The following is a 22,929-nucleotide window of genomic DNA, read 5'->3' as shown; positions in this document are numbered from 1 at the left end:
TGCTCTTCAGATGTATCGTGTGAGCAGAGAGGAAGCCCGGTCAGCACGAAATGAGAACCATCGCTGTTATGTCTTCTTTAATATTGGGTCCTTCCAAGTTTCAGCAGCGTTCAGCTCTCTCGGCCTCTCTGCCATGGCACATTAGAGAAAGCTGTAACGAGAGGCTGGAGTCACTGAAGCTAAATTTCACACTCGCTGTGTCTAACAGTGTCACGAAGCAGAGAGCTGTCAAACGTAACCAATCAGTCATGGGTGTAGAGGCAATTGTATTTTCTATCATAACTGCTGACCTTCTTGTCCTGCTGGCATCTGACCTTGAAGTTTGGATAGTGCTGCTCACCGTCCTTTTAGGACTGTTCCTAAGAGGAAAAGAATTTAAGTGGCTCCTTCTGAAGAAAACCCTCTCCTACCACAAATATAATCATGTTTATATGATGCGCAATAGGAGGGAAAATTCACAGAAAGGCACAGTACAAATGGTCTTTCACTGCTGGCCGGTGTGATTTGCAGGGGAAGAGGTCCCTGTGAAATGTGGGAGGAACATGCTCGGGTCTGAAGTTACTGATAAGTATTTGTCACATCACAACTGAGTTCCCATTAATGCTGCTGGGAAAGAACTACACTGTGGGAGACTGAAGTTTGTGAGCCTACGCACACTCGTATTGCATGATGTATCTGCTGGGCAAATCTCATGCCCAGCAGTTATTACCTTACTGCTTTGCAGCTATGCTTCCAGTAATAATCCATAGAAAGTTCTGTAGGGGCTGATAATATGCTACAAAAACTGTGGCCTTTTTAAAGGCCCAGTTAAACAACAGAAAAAAAGTTCTACAAAAGAGAGTCATTGGAGAATAGGAAATAAGCATGAACTCTAGCAAGTTAAATGTAAAGTATATATAGCAAGCCCACAAAGTATATATAGCAAGTATATAGCAAGCCCACAAAGACTTTGAGGACCAACTTGCTAAGAGCATAAGAACTAAAAAAAAACCCTTTTTTTCAAGTACACTGAAAGAGGAGAGTCTCTAAGGCATAAAAATAAGATAAATCTTTGCATTGGAAGAGTTTGGGAAGTTCTTATCCTGGAGCTTTTTCTTATGGGAGGTAAGTCCCCGGAAACGTTTCAAATTTAGTGTCAATAGAAGGTGCTTTAGAAGAAATTCCTAAAATGAACTGTGACAATTAGAAGGACCAGATAATATTCTCTCAGGTATTTCAAAGGAACTTCTTAGACAAGAAACTGCCAAACAACCAGCTTTGATGTATAGCTTATCACTTATAGTGGCCTTAGCACAGGAAAAATAGGTGTGGCAGGAGTAAAATCCTTTTTTTCAGAAGATAATCCAGAGGGATCTGCATAAAAAGTCATTCTAGCACCTCTATGAAGGAAACCAGTTGTGACCGCAACATGAATGAATAAGAGAGAATGAATAAGCATATGATATAATGGGAAGAGTCAACGTGACTTGGTTTTTGCTTTTTCTTTTAGGATAAAGCTCAAATATACTTGATATTTGCTTTCTTAGTCTATTAGAGTTTTTTGAAATTCAGAAAGCAAGAAAGTATGCTTGATATACTATGTTTATTTCCCTAGAACAGTTTTGATGAGATTCTTTCCCAATGCTATTAACTGGAAGTTGTCATAGGGTAAGAAAGAAGGTCCTTTCATAAATTAATGACTGATTAGAGATAAGAAAAGGAGGTAGGAACAAACTACTTGTTTTCAAAATAGTTGGAGGGGTGTGTTACGAGGATCTGTGCCGGTCACTGTATTAGCAGATGATCTGAAAAAGAGGGCGCTCTGTTCTGAACAAAAGAACAGACAGATATAAACTGGGTCCAGGAGGACAGGTCCCTCTGCTACTGATTGCTGGAAGGTAGAAGGATATACTAGTAGAAGAATTACCTCACAGATAGGTGCCTGATGCTCATTCCCTACACATCTACTACTGGACACTGCTGGAAATAAGAGAATGAACCAGATAGGCTCTTCATCTACTTGAATGCCCCTGCTCTTCAGTGAGCAAACTAGATTTTAGTGTGTTCAAGGCCCATCTATTTTTGCTCTTGGTGAATGAGTTTACTAAGAAGGAGAATTTGAGAAACGAGAATTTTAAAATGCATAATAGAAATTGTTTCTGGAAAGCAGCTTCTACATTAACTGGAAAATACTTGGTTCCAAAGTCGATTCTAAAAATTAAGACCATTCGGTTTGGAAATGAAAATGTACTGTGTGATGTTATCAATACAACCACAGTAACTCCAAACTTGATCAGTCACTGAAGGCTTCATGAAAGAGTTTAGCGAAAAAGCAACGTCAGTGCCTTGAACTGATTCTGAAAAGGAGCTGTCATCAGGTACCTGCAGAAGTGGAGAAGAATGTGGAGGTCCTGATCACTTCTGAACTTTAGGAATATGCTTTTGCTTTCTGTGCTCAGAGCACAGGGAGGTCTCTGACACACTCCTCATGGAAGGATTACAAATTCTTCTGTCTCTGTAGTCTGTATCGTTGACATAAGCATTACACAAGAAATCACTGCAATCTCCATACAAGTCCATGCAATCTTCATATACGGGCAAGCTGTTAGTGTTTTTAACTTGACTACCTGACTACTCAATTACTTGAAAGAAAAGGTCTTTCCTCACTAAAAGTGAAAATTAATAGAGAGTAGAAACCAGATGATTTAGGAAATTATTAGATTTGGGAGAATACAGCAAAACTTGCATATGCAGTAGATTGTAACAAAATTTGCTGCACTTTAGTGCAAACATCTTTATGTTTCCATTGCTTCATTTAATTTTCATTACTAAACTATTGATAACTTGAATGGCCAACAATTTTGTTAATATCTCCGAAGCAGAAATAAGTGGATGTATCAAGGTAACGTATGCTGCAAAGAGCAGAGTTATAAAATATGGTACTTATAATTCATCTTATTATTATACAAGTTTACTCCTGATGTTCTCTATACATGGGTTCTATTTATTTATTTCCTCTTTTTCCATGATTCAAAGTGTCTTAGATTAACAACCATGCATGTTTCTAATGTTTGTTAATAATTTTTCAATTCTAGTTTGAATCATTTTTCAATTTTCTTTGTATTTGCTAGTCAATTTCCCCTACTTATAGGTACTTAACAAGGACAATAGGTACATATCATTGCCTTTAGATTCCGAAAAGGTATCTAAGCACACTTCCTATAATCTAAGCAGCGTGAATACTATCTTTTTAATTATCATCATTGGAACACAAAAACACTTTCCCAAAGACTCCGTTTATTTTGATGAGTTCTACAGCAGTCAACAAATATGTGCTGAAAATAGATACAAATGATGATCAAAGTATGCTAGCATACTTCTGTTGAAGAAAAGGTTTTATTTCATTACAGCACTAAAATATTGGCCCTTTAATATGTTAAGGATAGAAGGGAACTGCTCATTAGACATTTGGTGTATTTAATTTTCTTTCCAAGTATAAATATGCATGCCTCTAGAGTATATTAAAAAAAGTAACGTTTGTGGGTTGTGAACAGTAATGAAAGGGAGATTTACAGTGAACTGAGGCAAATATAAGCAACACACTCATGAGGTGTAAGCTTGAATAGATGTATTGCATAATTAACTACTGTTGATACTATCTCTGTAAGTTTATACTCATGCTCCTTCTAAGTCATTTGTGCTTGTACTGCAGTTCTCCAGTGAAAGTCAAGAGGCCTCTTTAGAGAGCGGCTTCATTACATGTTACAGGAAGAAGATATAATCTAAAACAGAATTTTAAAATTATGTTCAAATTAGCATTCATAGAGAAAACCAGAGATGAGAACTCATATTAGCCAATAAGTATCATCTTTATAGAAAGCGGCATGCAGATATTGATGCTGTCAGCTTGCTGATGCTGTGAGTTGCAAGGGAGAACTCTTAACTTGCCAGGAGCCAGGGAAGTGCCGGCAAACAGCACACGGTGCTGTGGCTGGGGGAGGACAAGGGGACTGCACGTAGGGGCACTTTCTCTTCCCTTAAGAACTAGACTAATTGGAAGGTTATTGATGAAGTAGTTTCAAGTGTGCTGTTAGTTTCCAGGAGGTTAATGAACATAACAGATTTGGACTGAACACTTTCTAAGCCCTGTTATTAAGTAAGCTTTAGTGTCCTTAAGTGAGCCCTCATTTTCAATTTTCCCTGTTTACTAATGACCAGTATTCTTTTACTCAATTACAGTCACAAGTGAGATGATGTATGATCCTTACATCCATTTTTTATTTCTTCCTAAAATTCTTCTCTATAAAAGTATAAAATAAAAGGTTCTTTGTTCTTTTCTTTTCTTCTGGGGAATTGCCATGGTTTAGCTTCAGCTTCATACTGAGCATGATGCCATATGGTATGGAACAGCCCTTTGGCCAGTTTGGATCAACTGTCCTGGCTGTGCCCCCTCCCCTCTTGTGCACCTGGCAGAGCATGGGAAGCTGAGAAGTCCTTGACCAGTGTAAACATTACTTAGCAACAACTGAAATATCGGTGTGTTATCAACATTATTCTCATACTAAATCCAAAAGACAGCACTATATTAGCTACTAGGAAGAAAATTAACTCTATCCCAGCCAAAACCAGGACAGGAATCTAGTGAGTTGTTTCCTTTTAAAAATAAAGACTAAAGTTACATGTAAAAACAGGTATTTTCACATGTTTTCTAGTCCCTGAGCATACAGTATTTCTTGGCCCCTCACAAACCATCACACGTTTCTCTTCACGTTGCCCCACTTAGGTTGAGAAATGCTAGGTTCTCTCTTTTTCATGAGCAGCAAAGATCCTCTTGTCAGGTGAAGCAGAAACTGAGTCAAGAATCGAACCAAAGGCTGCTGAGTCCTCTGCTTAAAGACCATCACTTCTCTTTATCTGTTAACGAATTTATTCACTACTCCTCAGAAAGTTAAGCTTTGTACTTATGCAAAACATGGAACAGTTACTGTCCCTTACACAATTTATGTTTTCTGTCCTCTGTCCACAGGATAAAACTTGAAATTAAGTAGAGAATTCAGGTCCATGTTATGGCAGAGAGTTTGATCCTAACCACCTACATATAGGTGCTCAAAGCTGTCTGGGATGCTTTACAGCATCCAATATGTTTCCTCATGTCTGGCATATCTGAGAGAGAACTTGCAGAAGACCCTTGCCCATCAAGACTGGCAGCTGCAGCCCAAGCAGGACATGTAAAGTGATCTCAAAAGGCACTAGGAAGAGATTCAGCTGTCCAAACAGAAATCTGTGGAACCATTTTAAACAAAAGTATCCTGACCTTTGTGCTGTTTTTAGATAACTAACCAACACCCTAGTCATCTTCATGTTTAATTCCTTATGTGAATTCAATATCCTTTGTTTACTGACCAGCAGTTAGGCTTCTGCTTATATCTTATACCTTTAAAACTCTCCATCTGAATTGATTCAATGACACTTGAAAAACAAGTTACAGCTTTTAAACATATCTGAGAATTGCCAGTACAAGAATCGGCAGAATTACAATTAGTTACAGTTACAATTTAGCACAGCTGTCTCCCATATCCACTATTTACATCCTGGATTCACTAGCCTGTCAGAAGTTGCTTTAAACAAACCAACTAATAATTGGAAATTAGAAATGCACTACTTGGAATAAGGCTTTAGCAGATCTTGTCTTCCTCAGTTAAAAATATCATGCAATGTAACTGACTAATGCAATTGAACTATAGAATTTGAATTCATATTTAGATTTGAACTCCAAATTTCTTCGCAATTTGGTGAGCTATCTCATGTGTTTTTAGTTTACTTCATCCATTATCGGTCTGCATCGTTTCAGTGAACTATCAGATGAAATGTGATTGCTTGTGTCTCCTCGGTGAAGTAACAATATTACACTGAGTCTCAGGGCATTCATCTGCAAAATGTGTATACTAATACCATAAAGGTATTAGCTGGTAAATGGATTCATTAATGGCAGTAAAGCCCCTGTAAAAGTGAAAAAAACCCCAATTGTTTCAAATTTGAAATACATTCTAAGAAACTTTATAGCACCTTGCTGCAGAGAGAGGCTGAAAATTGATATAATGGATAAAATGAAGCTAGAAGCCTTCAATTAAGTTAAAAGTAGTCCTGTGCAGGTAGAGTGCTGTCAGAGCTTCAAGATCAGCATAAATTCAGGGTTGAAATATTTGAAGTAAGCCAGATGTACTCCACTGCTTGAAATGCCCCTGTATTCCAGACCACTAAGGTGAGTAAGAGGAAAGTTCAGCAAAGGTTCACTGTTCAAGGGTCCAGACACAGGGGTTAGGAAAGCTAAAGCCTAAAGGAGATGAATCCGTTGAGGGATGTGAAGGGCAACAAGAAACATTTCTGCAAGTGTAGCAGCAACAGAAGAAAGTCTACGGAAAATGTGGTCCCACTGCTGAATGGGAGCAGGGGACCTGGAGACAAATGACATGGAAAAGGCCAAGGTACTCAATGCCTTCGTTGCCTCAGTCTTTACTGGCAAGACTGGCTTTCAGGGATGCCAGGCACTTGAGACCAGAGGGGAAGTCTGGAGCAAGGAGACTTACCCTCACTGGAGGAGGAGAAGGTTAGGGAATATTTAAACAGACTGGGCAGACGCAAGCCCATGGGCTCTGACAGGGTCCACCTACAAGTGCTGAAGGAGCTGGCTGACATCATTGTGAGGCCACTCTTGATTATCTTTGAAAGGTTGTGGTGATTGGGGGATGTTCCTGAGGACTGGAAGAAAGCAAATGTCACTCCTATCTTCAGGAAGAAAGATGCAGGGAACTACAAGCTGGTCAGCCTCACATCAGTCCCTGTGTACATGGTGGAGTAAATCCTGGAAACAGTTTCCTTGACCAGCCTTCTGTGATGAGATGACTAGCTCGGTGGGTGAGGGGAGAGCCGTGAATGTGATTCATCTTGACTTTAGCAAATCTTTCAGCACTGTCTCCCATAACATTCTCAAATACTACTGAAGAATGGGCTAGACAAGTGGATAGTCAGGTGGACTGAAAACTGGTTAAACTACTGGGCTTAAAGGGCTGTGATCAGAACTGCTGTGCTCTAAAGTGTTGTGATCGGTGGCACAAAGTCCATCTGGAAGATGATCTAGCCTGGCTGTCCCACCTTGCCACCTGTAAGATGCATGGATGTAGGGTATCAGTGCTGTTCTGTGGCAGCTTGAACTCAGCTGTCCACAGACCTCCAGTGCTCATGTGGCATGTGACACCAGTGCCTATCTCAGAATGATGCTGCAGTCCCGTGACATTGCTCCAAAAGTAGGTAGGTTGTAAGAAGGTAGGCAAGGCAGATTCTGCAAGTCCAGGTCCTACATATGGCAGATAGGTTTGTGTGGGGTCTGTAATAAGACAACACAGTTTTCTTTCCATGTGTTGTTGGTAAATAATGGCCTTGAGTGTAGGCTCTGAGCCTGCACTAGCAATAAAGTGTACAGGGAGAGAGAGGCTTTCAGCCCATATCCCTCTTCTGGGACTGTGTAGAAGGAGAAAGCATGAAAAGATGCACTACAGGCTAAATTTATGGGGAAGTGTTAGCTTAAAGTACCTTCCTAGTGCCTGTATCCATTCCTTCAGATGTGAAACTCTCTGAAGTCTGGCAGACTTACTCCTCCAGATCAGTGCTTTGCTTGCTTGAACTCTAGTGGCATATAAATAATCCCATCAGTATTTATTGCTTCTACAGCCTACTATGAGCTCTCTGAGTTTTGTCATTAATTCTTTTAGGTACAATATGCCAAGCAAGCAACAAACACACTTCACAAGGGAATTGCCTAAATTGAGGGATTCAAACCAGCACAAAATAAGAAACTGTCAGGGGATCTATCTCCTGTTGTAATTTCAAGGAGATTCTAGGTCTAGGACATTCTTATCCTTGTTCCCTCCAAGGCTGATCTGGTTGATGCTTGCCATAGCATACAGAGGGATGCCCTGCGTTGCCAACTCTGAATCTGTTCCTTGTAGTGTTGCAATAGTGGACAAGCACCCTCCCTCATTTAGTGCTATTAATCTCTGGAGAACAGGACACCTTTGCTTTACTAGCTGCCCAAGAATCACATTCAAAACTAGGTAATATTTTTTCTAAAAAAAAAAAAAAAAAAATCCTATTGTGGGTAATACATTCCAGTTCCCAGAGTTTTTCCTAAATGTGTGTCACATTCTATTGGCTTCTGACTCTGCTTTGGCCTGAAAATACTTCCTAAGCTTCCTTTAGTGCAGTCAAACTACAAAGGTGTTTCACGCAGCTGCCCAGAAGCAGAAACCACTCCTTCAACAAGCTCTGTGCTCAGGCATGTCTTACCTAAAATGGATCCTGACTTTGAGTAAAATAATTATCAACCTGTTGTATGGATTCAGGATTGGAGCTTCTTCCTGTTCATTCACATGACTTTTTCAGTGAAAACTTTATCTCATGGCTTATCTCACATCTGACTGTGTTTCAGCAATGTCCTATGAAGACACCCTTAGATTATATTTCTTAGATGGATGAGCCTGAGTGAAGGTTTGCACCTAGCTTACTGTAAATAATGTATATTGCCTCTACCTGGCACACAGACAAATGCAAATTCACTACACAAGTCTATACCTGGACAAAATAATTGCAGCTCCTTACAAGATCTTGATAGCTTCTTGGTGCCGTGACAGGCACACAGGATTGTGTGATCCCTAAACATGATTTGTGGGGTGACTGTGCTACCTCGGTTCATGCCATCTTCAGTATGGGCTCATTTGTTCATTTTGGCCACAGTTCCTCTCATCTGCTATTGGGGGGAGAGGATCATTCAGGATTAGTGGACTCTAATGATTCCTTCATTAAATGGTCTCTTTGGCATGTCCAAAAACCTTTCCTGAGGTTCAATATTTGGAAGGAACCAGGCAATGTAGTTCAGACTAGATTTCCAGCTCTTAATATCAGCTCTTAATTTAGTGTACTAATAAGCAATTCTCATCAAGTTGCGTGAGTGTACCATTGCTGTGAGATGTTTAAAAACGTACATAGTAAATACTCTTCTGTGTGCACTGGGAGGCAAAGAGAGTTAGATGGGGAAAACTTTGTCCTTGACATTGGTACAATTGTGTTTTGTAGCACTGGAAAGGCAAATGATTACATGCTTGAAACAACAAAACAGCATCTGGAGAAGTAAGAGAAAAAAACACTCAGAAAATAAGTTTGAAAACCACACTTTTTATAAGCTAATTGCAAATAGGTAGTCAAGGCAGCCAGAGAGGAGCAGCGGAAAAAAGCAGATGGGCAGGCCAGGAGGACATGACACCCACCACATCATTTAACATGAATTATGCTCAGCATATTGTCTTTAAAGACTTTGTAAGGAAAGGACAAAAATCTTGCCTGATAATTTATCTCAGATATAAAGAAATCCATGCCCTATCTATCAACAAAAAACTGAATAGGGTTAGAATCAAGTGAATGTGGTTTTTGTTTTGATCTGAGTGGCCAGGTGATTTCTTGGAGAGACACCCATAACCTGAAGCAGAGGTTCCTGAGAAAACAAGCAAATCACCCGAGGAAACTGATTCTTCCTTGACAACGTGATGTCCGTGTGGGGTAACCTTCAAAGTAGGTGTATGCCCGTGCTTTATAGATGGGAATTCGTGACACGAGACAGAAAATTCCACATTTGGGCCTGGAAGAATGACACTTTTCACCAGCATATAAAAACTTTGACCATAGGTGTCTGTTTTATTTAGCAGTTCTTTGGGCTGTTAAACTGTTACCACGTTCAGCTCCGCTGCCTTCAGAATCGTGGCACTGAAATGTCATCCGGGAATTAGAAATGGACCTGTGACTTTGAATTTGAGGAACTATTTTGGTTCCTGTGTGCAACATCAGTAGATCATCACTCACTAGAGTGTCTCCTTTGTCAGGTTTTTGGCGACTAGTTCGTCTACCAGAAGCAGACAGGTAATTCCTGTAGATAGACTGACTCTACAGCATTAATAGTGTACAGCTTTCCTTTACCAAAGTGCCTAAGTATGTTCACTTACCTTTGATTTTTATAGACTATATAGAATTAGGCTTACATTTTATCACTTTCATATGTCTCTTGCTGCACTGAAGCCTCACTAAGCTAACACTTCCTGAATTCTTGTTGCATTTTACCTATATATTGTCTGTTGATCTGTCAACACATCTGAGGGCAATCCAACAGTTTTCTTCACAGGAAACACTAGGTATTTTTTTCACAAGAACACATGCACTTACACACACAGACATGCTTGTAGCCATGGAAGAAAATTCTTGCAGCGCAGCATCTTGTTGCCATTGTGGTCCTGAAGGAGGGAGGAGCTCTGCTTCTTCTCAAAGATCCTCTACTGCATTCTGAAACTACCACCTGAGGGAAAGCTCCTCTAGCAAAACCTTCTGAAACTAAACAAAAAAGGTTATAAAATCCAAACCCTTGGGCCTTGTGACTGTTATTCAGCTGTACTGAACTAGGGATGTCACTATTATTGTTTTTGCTCTTGCAGGATTCCCAGCAGGAGAACTGCAAAAGCCTTTCTTTTGGGGAACAGAGTATCCTAGGTAAGTACTGCACCAGGGAATCTCATACACCTGGAAATGAGGCATAACAGGGAAAGGTATTGGAAATACATATAGACAAAGAAGAGGGCATGGAGAAGAAGGCCACACTGCTGAAGATGACCAACAGGTAGTGCACAGGAATACTGTGCTGTTCTTCTGTAGGGAAAGCTTGGTCCTTGGGTTGTGTGTTCCTCCCTGCTGCATCCTGCTTTTATTATTGAAAAAAACAGACTTCGAAAACTGCTGCTTTGTGCGATAACTTTTCTTACCCTTGGGAGCTGTATGTGTTGCTGTTGTCTTAAACTGATGACTGATTTCTCACAGGAATTGCTAATTAAGTGCACCTGAGTGGAAGTGTTTCAATGCTATAGCATGCAGATGCAGCAGTGTGCACATGGCAGGTATTAAAAAGAATTGTACATCAGGTAACTAACACTTCCTGAACAGAAGTGAATACCCTGAGAAGCCATTTGTTATCAGTTTATTGTTCACTTTCTGCTAATATCTAAGATTAACAGTGGGCCTTCGCCTGTGCCTATTGAGGTGCATGAGAATATCTCCATGCACATAAATGATTGCCTGAGCAGGCCCATGTGCTATTGTAGCTGAGGAAGAGTAATTATAGGTCACATATATTTAATTTTGAAAGATCACTGCTTTTGTGCAGTTCAATAACTTTCTATTTTAGGGCAGGATAAGACCATGAAAAGTTTCTGACGGCAGTTTCTGAAAGTTATTTTGCAGTTATATAAAGCCAGTTACTGGTGAAACATATCCTTAATAAATCTTTGTTTAAAAAAAAATCAAACTTTTAGAACATTTTGGATTTGCCATCTTCCAATCTGGATGTGTCCTTGTAAACAGGAAATTTGGCAATATACGTAGAGAGACACATTCAATTTAGGAACAAATGAATTTGCATTCAAAGAGAATTCTTATGAGCCAGGTGACTTTCCAAGTGGTAATTGGGGATAGAAGAAAGTCCTTTCTTGTTAAGGTGAACTTATTTTCTGCTGTGGTTATTGCAGACCTGTTTCCAGCTTTGCTTTCTGAAGAGATTTCTCTGTACCCTGACCTTCTGCCATAGCGATAAAATTGTGGTTCTTTCAAAGAATTATACTTTGCTCATTTCTCTTCTTTAAAGGTTACCTTAGCTTAAATTGGTTTTGCTTGAGTACGTATCAAAATGAAATTTAGTAAACAAATGTAGCTGTTTTATATCAGACAACAGACTGCTTTTGTCCTTGAAATATTCTGGATCTGTTTTCAGTCTGCTTAAAAGAAACAGTACATGGCACTGGAACAGAAAAATCATCAAAAAGTCATCAGCACTTGCTGGAAAACTGATTTAGCAAATATTTAACATTTAGTGGTGTTTTATTGTCCAGTTCCAGCATAACCACTATAAAACAGTTGTATCTATTCGCATAAAGGTAAGTTAAGTTATCACTTTACTTCTCAGTACATGAAATAAAATACCATTCAAATGCCATCATTCATAGTTACAAGTCTTCAGTGACAGATATATTGAAATAGAGACTTCAAACTACCTGAGTTGGTAGCTTCCGTACAGTCCTCTGAGCCTCCCCAGTCCCAGAAAGTTCCCCTCTGATATAGTATCTGTTGGGCTGCACCTAATCCCCTCCACCTCTGTCCAGCTGTGCCCCAGAAGTGAAGAGCATGAACAGAGCTGGGAGCGTTTCTGGCAAAACGTTGTTGAGCTGGACAAAATGCTGAAGGGTGTTCACAGAAGCAAAGGCCAAACTTCACCCCAACCTTCACCCCATCTTTTGCAGCTGGGGAAAGCCCTAGGAGTGCCCAGGCACCAACCTGTTCTTTGTCCCTGCCACTCACGGTGACCAAGAACCTTAGAGGAAAAATAAGATGTATTTAGTAATAGGGCTTATTGGTTGTTCTTGACCTCTTTACATGTTTTGTGCCACTCTTTTTATACTTCTCCAGCTGCAAAAGATCCTGTATAACCACTTTACTTCAGATGTGGAAAACAAGTCTAATACAGTACATTTAGTATGGATAATTATCACTGTGTGCTACACAGGATTACAAATTTGTCACACAAAAGGATGATATTTCCATAGCTGAAATGTATAATTTTAATCAGCATTTTTTAGTGAAGGTTTGAAATAGTACTTGGGGGGGGGGAACAGTAGGGAAGATTTTATCACATGCAAATTACCTTTCAGGAAAGAAAAAAACAAAGTGAAGAATTGTCATGGGAGCAGGGGGAATTAAATCATATAATACTTTTTGGCCATGACTGAGATGAGCAATTAGCGTGCTATGGATCATTAGGTCCAGTAATAACATGTTACTTCAAACCCCTCTGCCTTTCTCCTGTTTCAATACAATGTGTTAGAAATACTATAAGCTACTTTGAAGTATGGCATCTCAATAGCTGAAATAATTAAAATCACAAAGAACAACTTACCAAATGAAAGATGCATTTAGTACATCAATTTCCCCCTGCAATATCCATAGCATTTGATATAAAAAAGCCCTGAACCTTTCTCACTTTCATCCCTATTTCTCCCAGATGCATGTTTATTTGGACATAACAAGGAAAATGTAATTAATTGTCAATCAGGAACACAAAATATTTCTTTCTATTCTGGTTCTCAGGTGTATTAGAACTGACTGTAGATCATGTCCTATTCCTGTGCAGGTACAAAGAAATTGTATGACCTCTCTTTTTATAATGGAAGGGAGATCTGTTTAACGCTTTATAAAGTAGAGTCAGTCATTTGCAAGTCTGTTTGTTGCATGCCAGTGAAGAATGATTGCAGCTGGCATTACGGAACCTAATTTCAGTCTTTGATCTATTCTTTTTTCATGATGATGCTAAAAGAGTAATTTCACCTATAATTTTGTCCTGTTTTCAGTTAGAATATACACAATGCAGTCAGCTGAAGGAGACATTTTGGAGCTCGTATGATGCTAATAAGAGGTTTGGTTAGAAGAGTGAACCATCACAATGCTTTTTAAAGTTTTATATTAAAGGTTGTTTTTAAACAAGTAAGAGTTTAACATTCAGACTTTCAACAAATTTAAGTCAAAATTGTGCAGGTACAATTTTTAGTCCCATTTCCCACCCCACTGCCAGTCTAAATAAATAATGAGCCTTCCTGAGGTAGAAATCTGTTTGAATCTTCTGTCTACTGTCCTTTGATGCTCATGAGTGTGGACACTTTCTGAGGAAACTGCTCTTTGTGTTACAGGTCATTAAGCTATGGTGCCATAGGAGTAATCGTTGGCCACGAGTTTACTCATGGATTTGATAGCAATGGTGAGTATTTCTCCATATGTTGACAACTTTTTTTTTTAAACAGAGTTGACAGATTAGAAAGCTGACTTGTATATGCGTTAGCATTTTTATTGTTTTGTTTCTTAACAATGCTGAATTGTGTGAAAAAAAATATAAAGTTGTATTTTTTTCTTTATTTACATACAATCTTTCTTGTCTGAACCAGATTTTGTTTGGTAAAGAATACCACAAGTTTGACACTTTCTGTTTATTTTGAATGGAAACTAACTCAACAACAGATTCAGAAAATCCTGGTTGGGGGGAGTGGGAAGAGCAAAGGGATAACTTCTGATTGATAAAAATGACTTCCAAGAAAACTTTTCATTTCAGTTTGGAGTTTTTTCAAAAGACAATTACGTACAAATACTAAAATACAACACTGGAACAAACGTGGAACAGAAAACGTATTGCAAAATATTAAAAAAAAAAAGAAAGCAAGAAAGAAGAAATGGTCTGAAAATGTCAAACTAACTGTCCTGAAAACCGGGGTAGAGTGGGGCGTTGCCACCATCTAACTTTGGCTGTCTCAGTAAAGTGCTTTTTAAAATCGGGCTCCTGAGAGAGAGGTGGGGAGAGAGAGAGAAACACAAACCTCCTTCTCCAGGGAGCAATTCTGAGTGTCTGACTGACATCCCGCTCTAACTCACTGTCTAGAGAAACCTCTTTCCACTGAAACTATAGGGAGTTTAAGGAAAAGCAGGTGTCTAGCTCACTGCCTAACTAAAGTTAGGTTGCTTATGTTGCGTTATTCTGAATACCTTTTAAGAAACCTGTATCCTGTTGGCACTGCTCCGCAACATTTTGCGTAAGCAAACACTCCTGAATGGCAAAATATTTCTTCATAAACTCCCATCTGCCCTACCACTTCCATATCACACAGGTTATGATGTAGCAGGTACATCTGTGTATTTGAGTCGATAGTTTGATTTGATAAACTTGGCTTTTGGAACTGACCTTCATTTGAGCATAGCATGGTTAAAAGACCCTGCTACAGAGGATATTACAGCACTTGAGTACCACCTGATTTTTCCACCCTGCAGTGTGACGTAGACACACTGCAGACTTAGTCTTCAGTGCTGACCCCCTGTTCCTAAAAGTCTCGCAGTCAGGTCTTATATAGTCTTTTGTTGCAGAAAGGTAGACACAAGACATGTTAGGACTTTTTTTGAGAGCAGGTTTAGTTGACCATGTGGATGCAACCTTGCTCTGTGATTTAATTCTTTGTTATGACTGCAGGAAAGAGAGGTAGGGAGCAGCCGGTAGACATGATACCAAGTACTGAAGATGTTTTCTTTCATCTTTTTATTTCTTTATTTTTTCCCTGTGTGTTGTCTTGTTCAAGATGACAAATTCCCTAGAGACTTATTTATTTCTATATTTGGAAGGTAAGAGCCTGGGCAAGAGATCGTGGCTGGTCTTCTTAGGGAAGCAAATCTTAGGTTCCTCTCTGACTGGCTGGAGACATGATGGAGATTAGATACTCTCCTACAAATGAGATGGAGCAGGGACCTGAGGCTGAATCTTCCACAAGCCATGGCTGTAACCATCAGACAGGGGAATGGGATGTATGTATTCTCCTTGCTTCCATGAATAGGGTTCAAAAGTTCTGGTTTTGCTCCAAGGCAAAAAATGGAAACTTCTGAAGTTTCCATGAAATTGACTTTTTTCTGGTCAAGTGTATAATTAATTAATAATAAATTAGTTATCATCAGGTTTGCAGAATCAAAGACATATCGGCTGAGGATGAAAAATACTCACAATTATACTTACAAGAAAGCTCATATGCCTCTTACATTATGTAATTATAAAATGTACTATAGCACTCATTAGTCATTGCTATTTTTTTCTGAAAATGGAAATTATTACAATAAATAGAATGCCAGTTTTTCACCACTGACTTGAGCGGGTTCAAGATTTTGCTCACTGGTCTTATCTATTTTGTACACACACTTGCATGAGTACATTCACCTCTCATTTCTGTGCAGGTGATAGATTCCAAAACTGGAAAAGTATGGGGTTTTCTCCTACAAAAACATTTGTTTTCTTTCTTTCTTTTCTAAGGTCGGAAATATGACAAAAATGGAAATTTAGACCCTTGGTGGACAACTGACTCTGAAGAAAAGTTTAAAGAGAAAACAAAATGCATGATTAATCAATACAGCAATTACTACTGGAAGAGAGCTGGCTTACATGTATGTAAAACACCAATGACTGAAAGCAGTGGTGCCTTAGAAGTTTTGGGTTGGTTTTTTTTTAAGTTATCTTTTTATAAATCCCAACATATTGGGATATTAGGCTAGGCTACCAACTTCATTTCTCACAACAAATCATTTTTTGAAGTGAATAATTGTGATAAAAATTGTCTGTCAGATTTGATTAGTCCAGTCAAATACCACTACCCACATCCTGGTGACAGGGTTAAACCACTTCTCCTAATCACATCGTATTGGAATTAGAGGAAGAGGATGAAGCCACTCAGCAGGGCCTGTCTAATTACTGTGAGCATGTTAAATGTCTTCTCAAGATGAGTTCCATAATGAAAACTGAGCAGCCACTCTTTTTAAAAAGAAGAATATAATAGCATGTTTTATAGATTCCTTTAGCAATTCTGCCTGTTATTTATTACAGCTATAAAATGGATGCATAAACCGAACTTTATTTCACATTCAACTCTTGCTATTTCCTCCACGTGTGCATGCAGACCCAATTTGTATCTCAAATGAAGGGAGTATGATAGCAGTAGCTCATAGAAAAGGAGTGAGAAAGAAAGTGCAAGGGAATGGTTTCTGTTTCATTGTCTATCAGAGTTATGGGCTTCCCTGAAAATGTGCACATTATGTAAGTGTCCAAAATGAAGGATAAATAGGATAAATCCCAGACCTTCTGAAATCAATAGCTAAAATTCCAGTAACGTTGGCTGGGACATGATTTTAATCTTAATTTTCAGGATAAAACATATACCCCATCCCTACTCAATTCTACCACCTCTACTTACATTTTAGAATCAGAAGTACAATTACGTCTTTGCCTTTTAAGAATAGAGAGGTTACATTGAATGCTTAGCAATAATTTTAACACTTTCCCTGGGCTGTTTGTATTAGTCTCAGAGATAACAAGGCCATGTTGTAGTCCAGTCTGCAGTCCAACAACTCATACTTGAAGTACTTCATATAAGCTAATTTACAAATGAAAATTCTCAGGCTCATTCCTAAATATCTGTAGGACAAAAACCGTCAATACAAAAGCATCACTTGAAGGTCATTAAAACCTTTCCCAAGGATGTGACTGAGTCCTTTCCATGGTCCTGCCATCGGCTTGGCCATCTCCTTTACCTTCTACGGTGTCTCTTGAGATGGGGTAGATCTGAATTTCCCTCCCGTGTAGCTATTGCCTTTGAAGTCCATGGATGGGCTTACTAGAGAGATCCTGTTACCCACAGCCTTGTCATCTGTAAGGCTTTTTCCTCCTATTTCTGTGGGATAACCTAAAGCACTTTTTAGATGATAGAAGAAGAATCTTGATATTTTCTGCCATATTTTATAGCTTCTGAATGAAGAGCTAATCATGCAAAGAGCTTTTTTTGGCCTGTCATTTGCATCAATATTTGTACATTCTGCAGGTTTTTTACCCCTGTGCAAATATTTTACATAGATCAAGAAACCTATTTACTCTTCTTCTTTCTCATTCAGTTTACAATAAAAATATCTCCAGAAAAGAAGTGTAATGAAAGAAAAAGTGGATATAGAAATAGCTTCAGAGTGCAGTAATCACATAATGTCATCTGATCAAATAAGGACTTATCATGGTCCCTGAGCCTTGTCACGAACTGTCTGCACAGAGTACTCTCAGATACCTGACCCAGAGCTGCCTGAGATCAGCAGAAAGACTTCTTCCACTTATTAAAATGACCTATAGCCCAAATGCCACTGCTAGGTTACTCTCATCTTAAGCTCTAAATCAGTCTACTTCACAAGCCCACTGCAAGAAAAATGTATGAGTAGGTAGACCAGAAAAAAAGCCAGATGATGTGTGTGCATATTCCCTGGTGTCCCAGCATCTTTTCTCCTAAAAACCTCTCTCCCACCTCCGTCTCTAGGCTCCTGAGGGGAGGGAGTGCTGGCAGGAAAGGGGTGAACTTCACAGAATCACAGAATCGGACAGGTTGGAAAAGACCTTTAAGATCACTGAGTCCAACCGTAAACCTAACACTACCAAGACCACCACTATACCATGTCCATAAGCACCTCATCCAAACGTCTTTTAAATACTTCCAGTACTTTTAAATACTTCCACTTCCACTTTCCTCCACTGCTCCCATTTCTCCTTTGTTATACCCTTGTGTGTAACATTGGACCCAAGGCATCAAGCAAGATACCTTGGGTACAATCTAGGTGCTCATCTCCACTGAGTGGTGGGGCTGTGCACATGTACCTGGGTATCCCCTAGGTCCTTTTACATCTTCTCCCTCATTTTCCCCTCTTTTACCATCTTGAAACTAAGGTGGGTCCTGACGCCAACCCCCCTATACTCACCCCTGTGGCATGGGAGAGCCTATCGTCAGAGGATTTGCAGGACAGCATTGACCTTCAGAGATCTGCTCAAAACTGTGCTCAATTACCTTGCTCATTTCAGGCATAGCAGAGAGTAAAACTGCCTAATTACAAATACAGTTTGGTAACACTAAGACCCTAGGAGGCTGGGTGATCAGAGATAATGCTGCACTTGCAGAAATTAGAGTTTCTTCATAATGATACAGCACTTGGTAATACCAGAAGACTGGCTTTTTCAGAAAGTTTAGATAGCACTGCTTCTCACAATATATTCTTGTTGCTATGCTCTTGCTCTTGGAATCAATACTGGGGAAAAGCAACGTGAATCTCCTTTGCAGATATTTTTAGAGCACTGAATATACTATCAATTTCAGTTCTGTCTCTGACAGTTATTTTTAATTATGCTGTCTTATGTTATGACTTAAAAGTTATTTTAGCATCCCAGTAGTATATAAAGAGTTATGTAGAGAAACAAATATAACCTTTTAGATAAAAGTTGAAGAAAGAGGCTACTGGATCTCACATGTAACCAAAGGAAAAACAGTCTTCAGGAGAAAATTATTGATGCTCAGATCAAAGTTCAGGGATTGCATTCTTGAGTGCGTTTTATCTACTATGTTTTGTGCTACAGAGATCTAGGACTAGAGCCAGGATAACTCATCACACAGAATTGTTTACTGACAGTTTTCACATTGAAACCCAGTTTTCTTAACCAGAGATATGATGGTTGAAATTGGCTGAGGTCCTTCTTGCCTTGTTTTATTTTTTCCCCTGTTTCTTGAACTTGATCAAGAAGGAAGTTCAGAAATGGGTCTAAATGACTGATGTTCTTTCATTCTGCCAGGTGAAAGGCAAGAGGACTTTGGCAGAAAACATTGCGGATAATGGAGGTTTGCGAGAGGCTTTCAGGGTAAGTAGATGAAAAATATCTGAAACATAGTATTATTTAAAAAAAAAAAAGAAAAAGCTGTGGTTAAGCTCCATGTCGCTGAAAGGCACTCAGTATCTCTTTCTTATCAGGCATACAGGAGATGGATTACAGAAAAGAGGGGAGGAGAAGAAGAGCCTTTACTGCCAGGCCTTGAGTTCACACATAACCAGCTTTTCTTTCTGAGTTATGCACATGTGAGTAGTACAAATGTGTTTCAAGTCCCCATCTATTAACCTGCACAATGTACAGTGCAGAGATGAGACTGCTTTGTTTCAACAGTCTACACCAGCCAAACCCAGACTTTTAAGGGTATAAGCAGAGACTTCTTCTCCCAGGACTATTATTTCTTTTCTCTTTCTTTGTCCTCATCTATGTAGCCATGGTTCCAGAACTGCTGAAATTATTCTTCGTTTTGCACAGTGTTGTCATGGCAGCTTTCTTTCCTCTTGCTGCTTACATCCACTGCAAGGCTCTTCTTGCACGTAGTGACTCCTTAACCTCTTTCCATTTTAGCTTCCCAGTTTTCTGGTGCTTGCCAGATGCAGCAATTTCTGACTGCTTCCACCACAGACTCCTGTTGCAAATGTACCATCACCATTCATTACTGAGCATGTTGTTCAAGGAAACTAAGCAGCAGTGAAGCAAATCTTAGGGGTTTTTTTCCCATCTTTGTTTGCTGTACACTAAATATGCTGTAGTAAAACTTTGATAGGGGATGTGAGTTTTTTATAAAAATATGTAGAACAAGGGAGAGAATCAGAAATTATTTATTTGGTTAAGACAGTTGGGACAAACTCCCTATATGAGGAAAGTCAAGGCCTTTTCTGTTTCTCACCCCACCCCACCAGCGAGTAGGCTGGGGGTGCACAAGAAGTTGGGAGGAGACACAGCTGGGACACTTGACCCCAACTGACCAAAGGGATATTCCATACCATATGACATTATGCTCAGCATCTAAAGCTGGGGGAAGAAGAAGGAAGCGGGGACGTTCAGAGTTATGGTGTTTGTCCTCCCGAGTAACCATTACATGTGATGGAGCCCTGCTTTCCTGGAGATGGCTGAACACCTGCCTGCCCATGGGAAGGAGTGAAGGAATTCCTTGGTTTGCTTTGCTTGCGTGCGTGGCTTCTTCTTTCCCTATTAAACTGTCTTTATCTCAACCCATGAGTTTTCTCACTTTTACTCTTCCAATTCTCTCTCCCATCCCACCAGGGGGGAGTGAGCGAGCGGCTGTGTGGGGCTTAGTTGCTGGCTGGGGTTAAACCACAACACTGGCTTAAAGGATTTTGTCAATAGGAAACATTCAACACAGGGGCTTAGGTAAGGTAGGGGCTGCTTAAATGAGATTTTTTTACCTTTTATACACATTACATAGCTTTGAGACCAAGAAATATGCTTGGTAATTATTAAGGCGTAAGATGCTGCGGCACAAGCTGAAAAGCAAGCTACAATTATAGAGAACTTCAAAAAAAGAACTAGTAAAGTGGCTATGATTAGATGATGGGAATGAGTGGGTGGAGAATAACAGTGGGTGGAGACTGGATCCGTTAAGGGATTTGAAAAACAAGAGAATATATCAACAGAAAACTGCAAGTTAGCAAAGGTGAAACAAAATAGGAGTTCATGGTGTCTTTCCATTTTGTGCATTCTGTAAGTAATAGGCATCTTAAGAACAGTGACATTCCATTCTACTTTACTTCCAAAGTCATCCCAGATAACGTGCCTATTTCTACTTTTTATCTTTTATTAGGTAAGATGCAACTCCTTTAGACCAGAATCTGCAAGAGAGCAAATATATGTTGGAGCTCACAGCCCTCCTCAGTTCAGGTAGTGCAAATAATGTATTTACTCAGTATATATACAGAATCAATCACTGCAGCACACAAGTGCAGAAATTTAGCATGTTAAGAGGGGTTTAAGAGCAAACACAAAATTGGACTGTGCTCTTGGCTTAGATTGAAATTGAACTGTTTTTATTAGCTTACCTTTCACTATTGCAAATGCTCTTCTGTAAAAATGAGGGTCTTGTATCTACCTTCAAAAGCAGTTGAACCAGAACACACTCTGATCCCTGTGATGTTCTATAATCATGGCCTGAGTATCTAAAATATCTAATCTATCACTTTTTTTTCTATGCAATTCTACTTTAGAAAACAATGAATATTAGGAGGGTCCTTGATTTAATCTGCCTGAGTTCATGAAAAGCTTTAAAGTGAGTACCTTGAATTATACAGATAATGCAAAGCAGAACATGCCCTGTAAGTTCAGTTCAAGGTTGAACTCTTAGTTGCCCTTCAAGAAACACTTTGCTTGAAGAAGCTGTAGTAGTCCAGCCATAACAGTGTGCCTGTGTCCTTGCCCAAAAGGCCTCCCACAGGCTCTCCTAACCACAGACACCCCTGAACCTCAAGAAGGAAAGGCTGGAAAAGGTGGAAGGTTTAAAGAGTTCATAAGAATTAGGAAGCCAGTTTATTCCTCTGCTTCTCCACAGAGTTTGTGTGACCAAGAGCAAGTTTTTTCTGTTGGGATTCATGTTGGTTGTATTTACTTAACTAAGAATTGTGTATTTGTCCTCAGCCAAGTGCTACATTACCTCTGTATTTGGGGGAAAGATGTTAACTCCACAAGCTGATTCATAACGGAGGTGTCTCCAATACACGGGATTAGTTGCCTTCTGGAGATTCCTACCATTTTCTGTTGGCTAAAGAGGGAGCTGGGATCCCACCTTCTCCACGGCTAAATTTAGATTATATGAGCCCCCTTTGCCTCAGTTTTCTCTTGGTAAAGTAAAAATAGCAACACTGCCCTCACAGGGGAGTTGTGAGGTTGCTTCATAGGTAGTCTGACATATTCCCTCGACACAGCCACACTAAAGCTGAAGATATAAACACAGTATGCATAACACAACTTGGGCTACTTATAACCAGAATGGGTTAAGAAATAGTGGAACTGGAAACATGATAACACAAATTTCATATAAGCTAGCATTGCAGATGTGTATGCTTGGTCTTGGTAGACTTCTATACTCTGCATTGAAACATGCACTACTGTACCTTTGCAATACCTGTAACACCAGCTAGCTAGGGTAAAACTAGTGCAGTATGCACATCTGCATGCCTTTTAACAACTGAAAATACATCATGACAATGAGGACAGGAGTATCAGGTTGATCTTCAGAGCAATATTTTTTTATAATTCCTACCCTTGTTAAGATTTCGGTAAAATAACCATCTCTTGCCTTTTAAAGTCCTGAGATTTATTTACCTATACATATATTTATATATTCTGAATCATTACTTAGCTATGTTCCCATGAGATGGTGCAAATCACAAAATATACAGGGAAGCCTGGGGATAGAGCATTCATGAGGAAAACTCACGAAGGAATCAGGCTCAGAAAGAAAATTCCAGAGAAGATTAGATGACTTTGGGGTCTAGAAAATGCATACAAAATATTTTCTTAGTTTTTATGTGAGATACTCAGAACAGGCTTCTGTTTCAGACCTGAAGAGAAACTGTGGTGCTTGTGTCTTGTTGCAAATCATATCAACTGGGCTAACA

At 39.4% G+C, this 22,929-nt stretch overlaps 1 protein-coding gene across 1 annotated transcript in view; it reads left to right on the top strand.

The window, feature by feature from the left end:
• Window positions 1-22,929, top strand: part of PHEX (phosphate regulating endopeptidase X-linked) — a 116,165-nt gene that overhangs the window by 87,170 nt on the left and 6,066 nt on the right. Inside the window, exons 16-21 of the mRNA XM_072848910.1 lie at window positions 10,512-10,566; window positions 13,803-13,870; window positions 15,950-16,080; window positions 19,283-19,348; window positions 19,459-19,563; window positions 21,120-21,196. Coding sequence (XP_072705011.1) covers window positions 10,512-10,566; window positions 13,803-13,870; window positions 15,950-16,080; window positions 19,283-19,348; window positions 19,459-19,563; window positions 21,120-21,196 — 502 coding nt within the window. The remainder of the gene's footprint in view (window positions 1-10,511; window positions 10,567-13,802; window positions 13,871-15,949; window positions 16,081-19,282; window positions 19,349-19,458; window positions 19,564-21,119; window positions 21,197-22,929) is intronic.

Source organism: Ciconia boyciana, chromosome 1 (genome assembly GCF_034638445.1).
Source record: "Ciconia boyciana chromosome 1, ASM3463844v1, whole genome shotgun sequence".
Classification (NCBI taxonomy): Eukaryota; Metazoa; Chordata; class Aves; order Ciconiiformes; family Ciconiidae; genus Ciconia; species Ciconia boyciana.
Note: the sequence above shows the minus strand (reverse complement) of the source record. Positions and strands in the feature narration are given on the sequence as shown.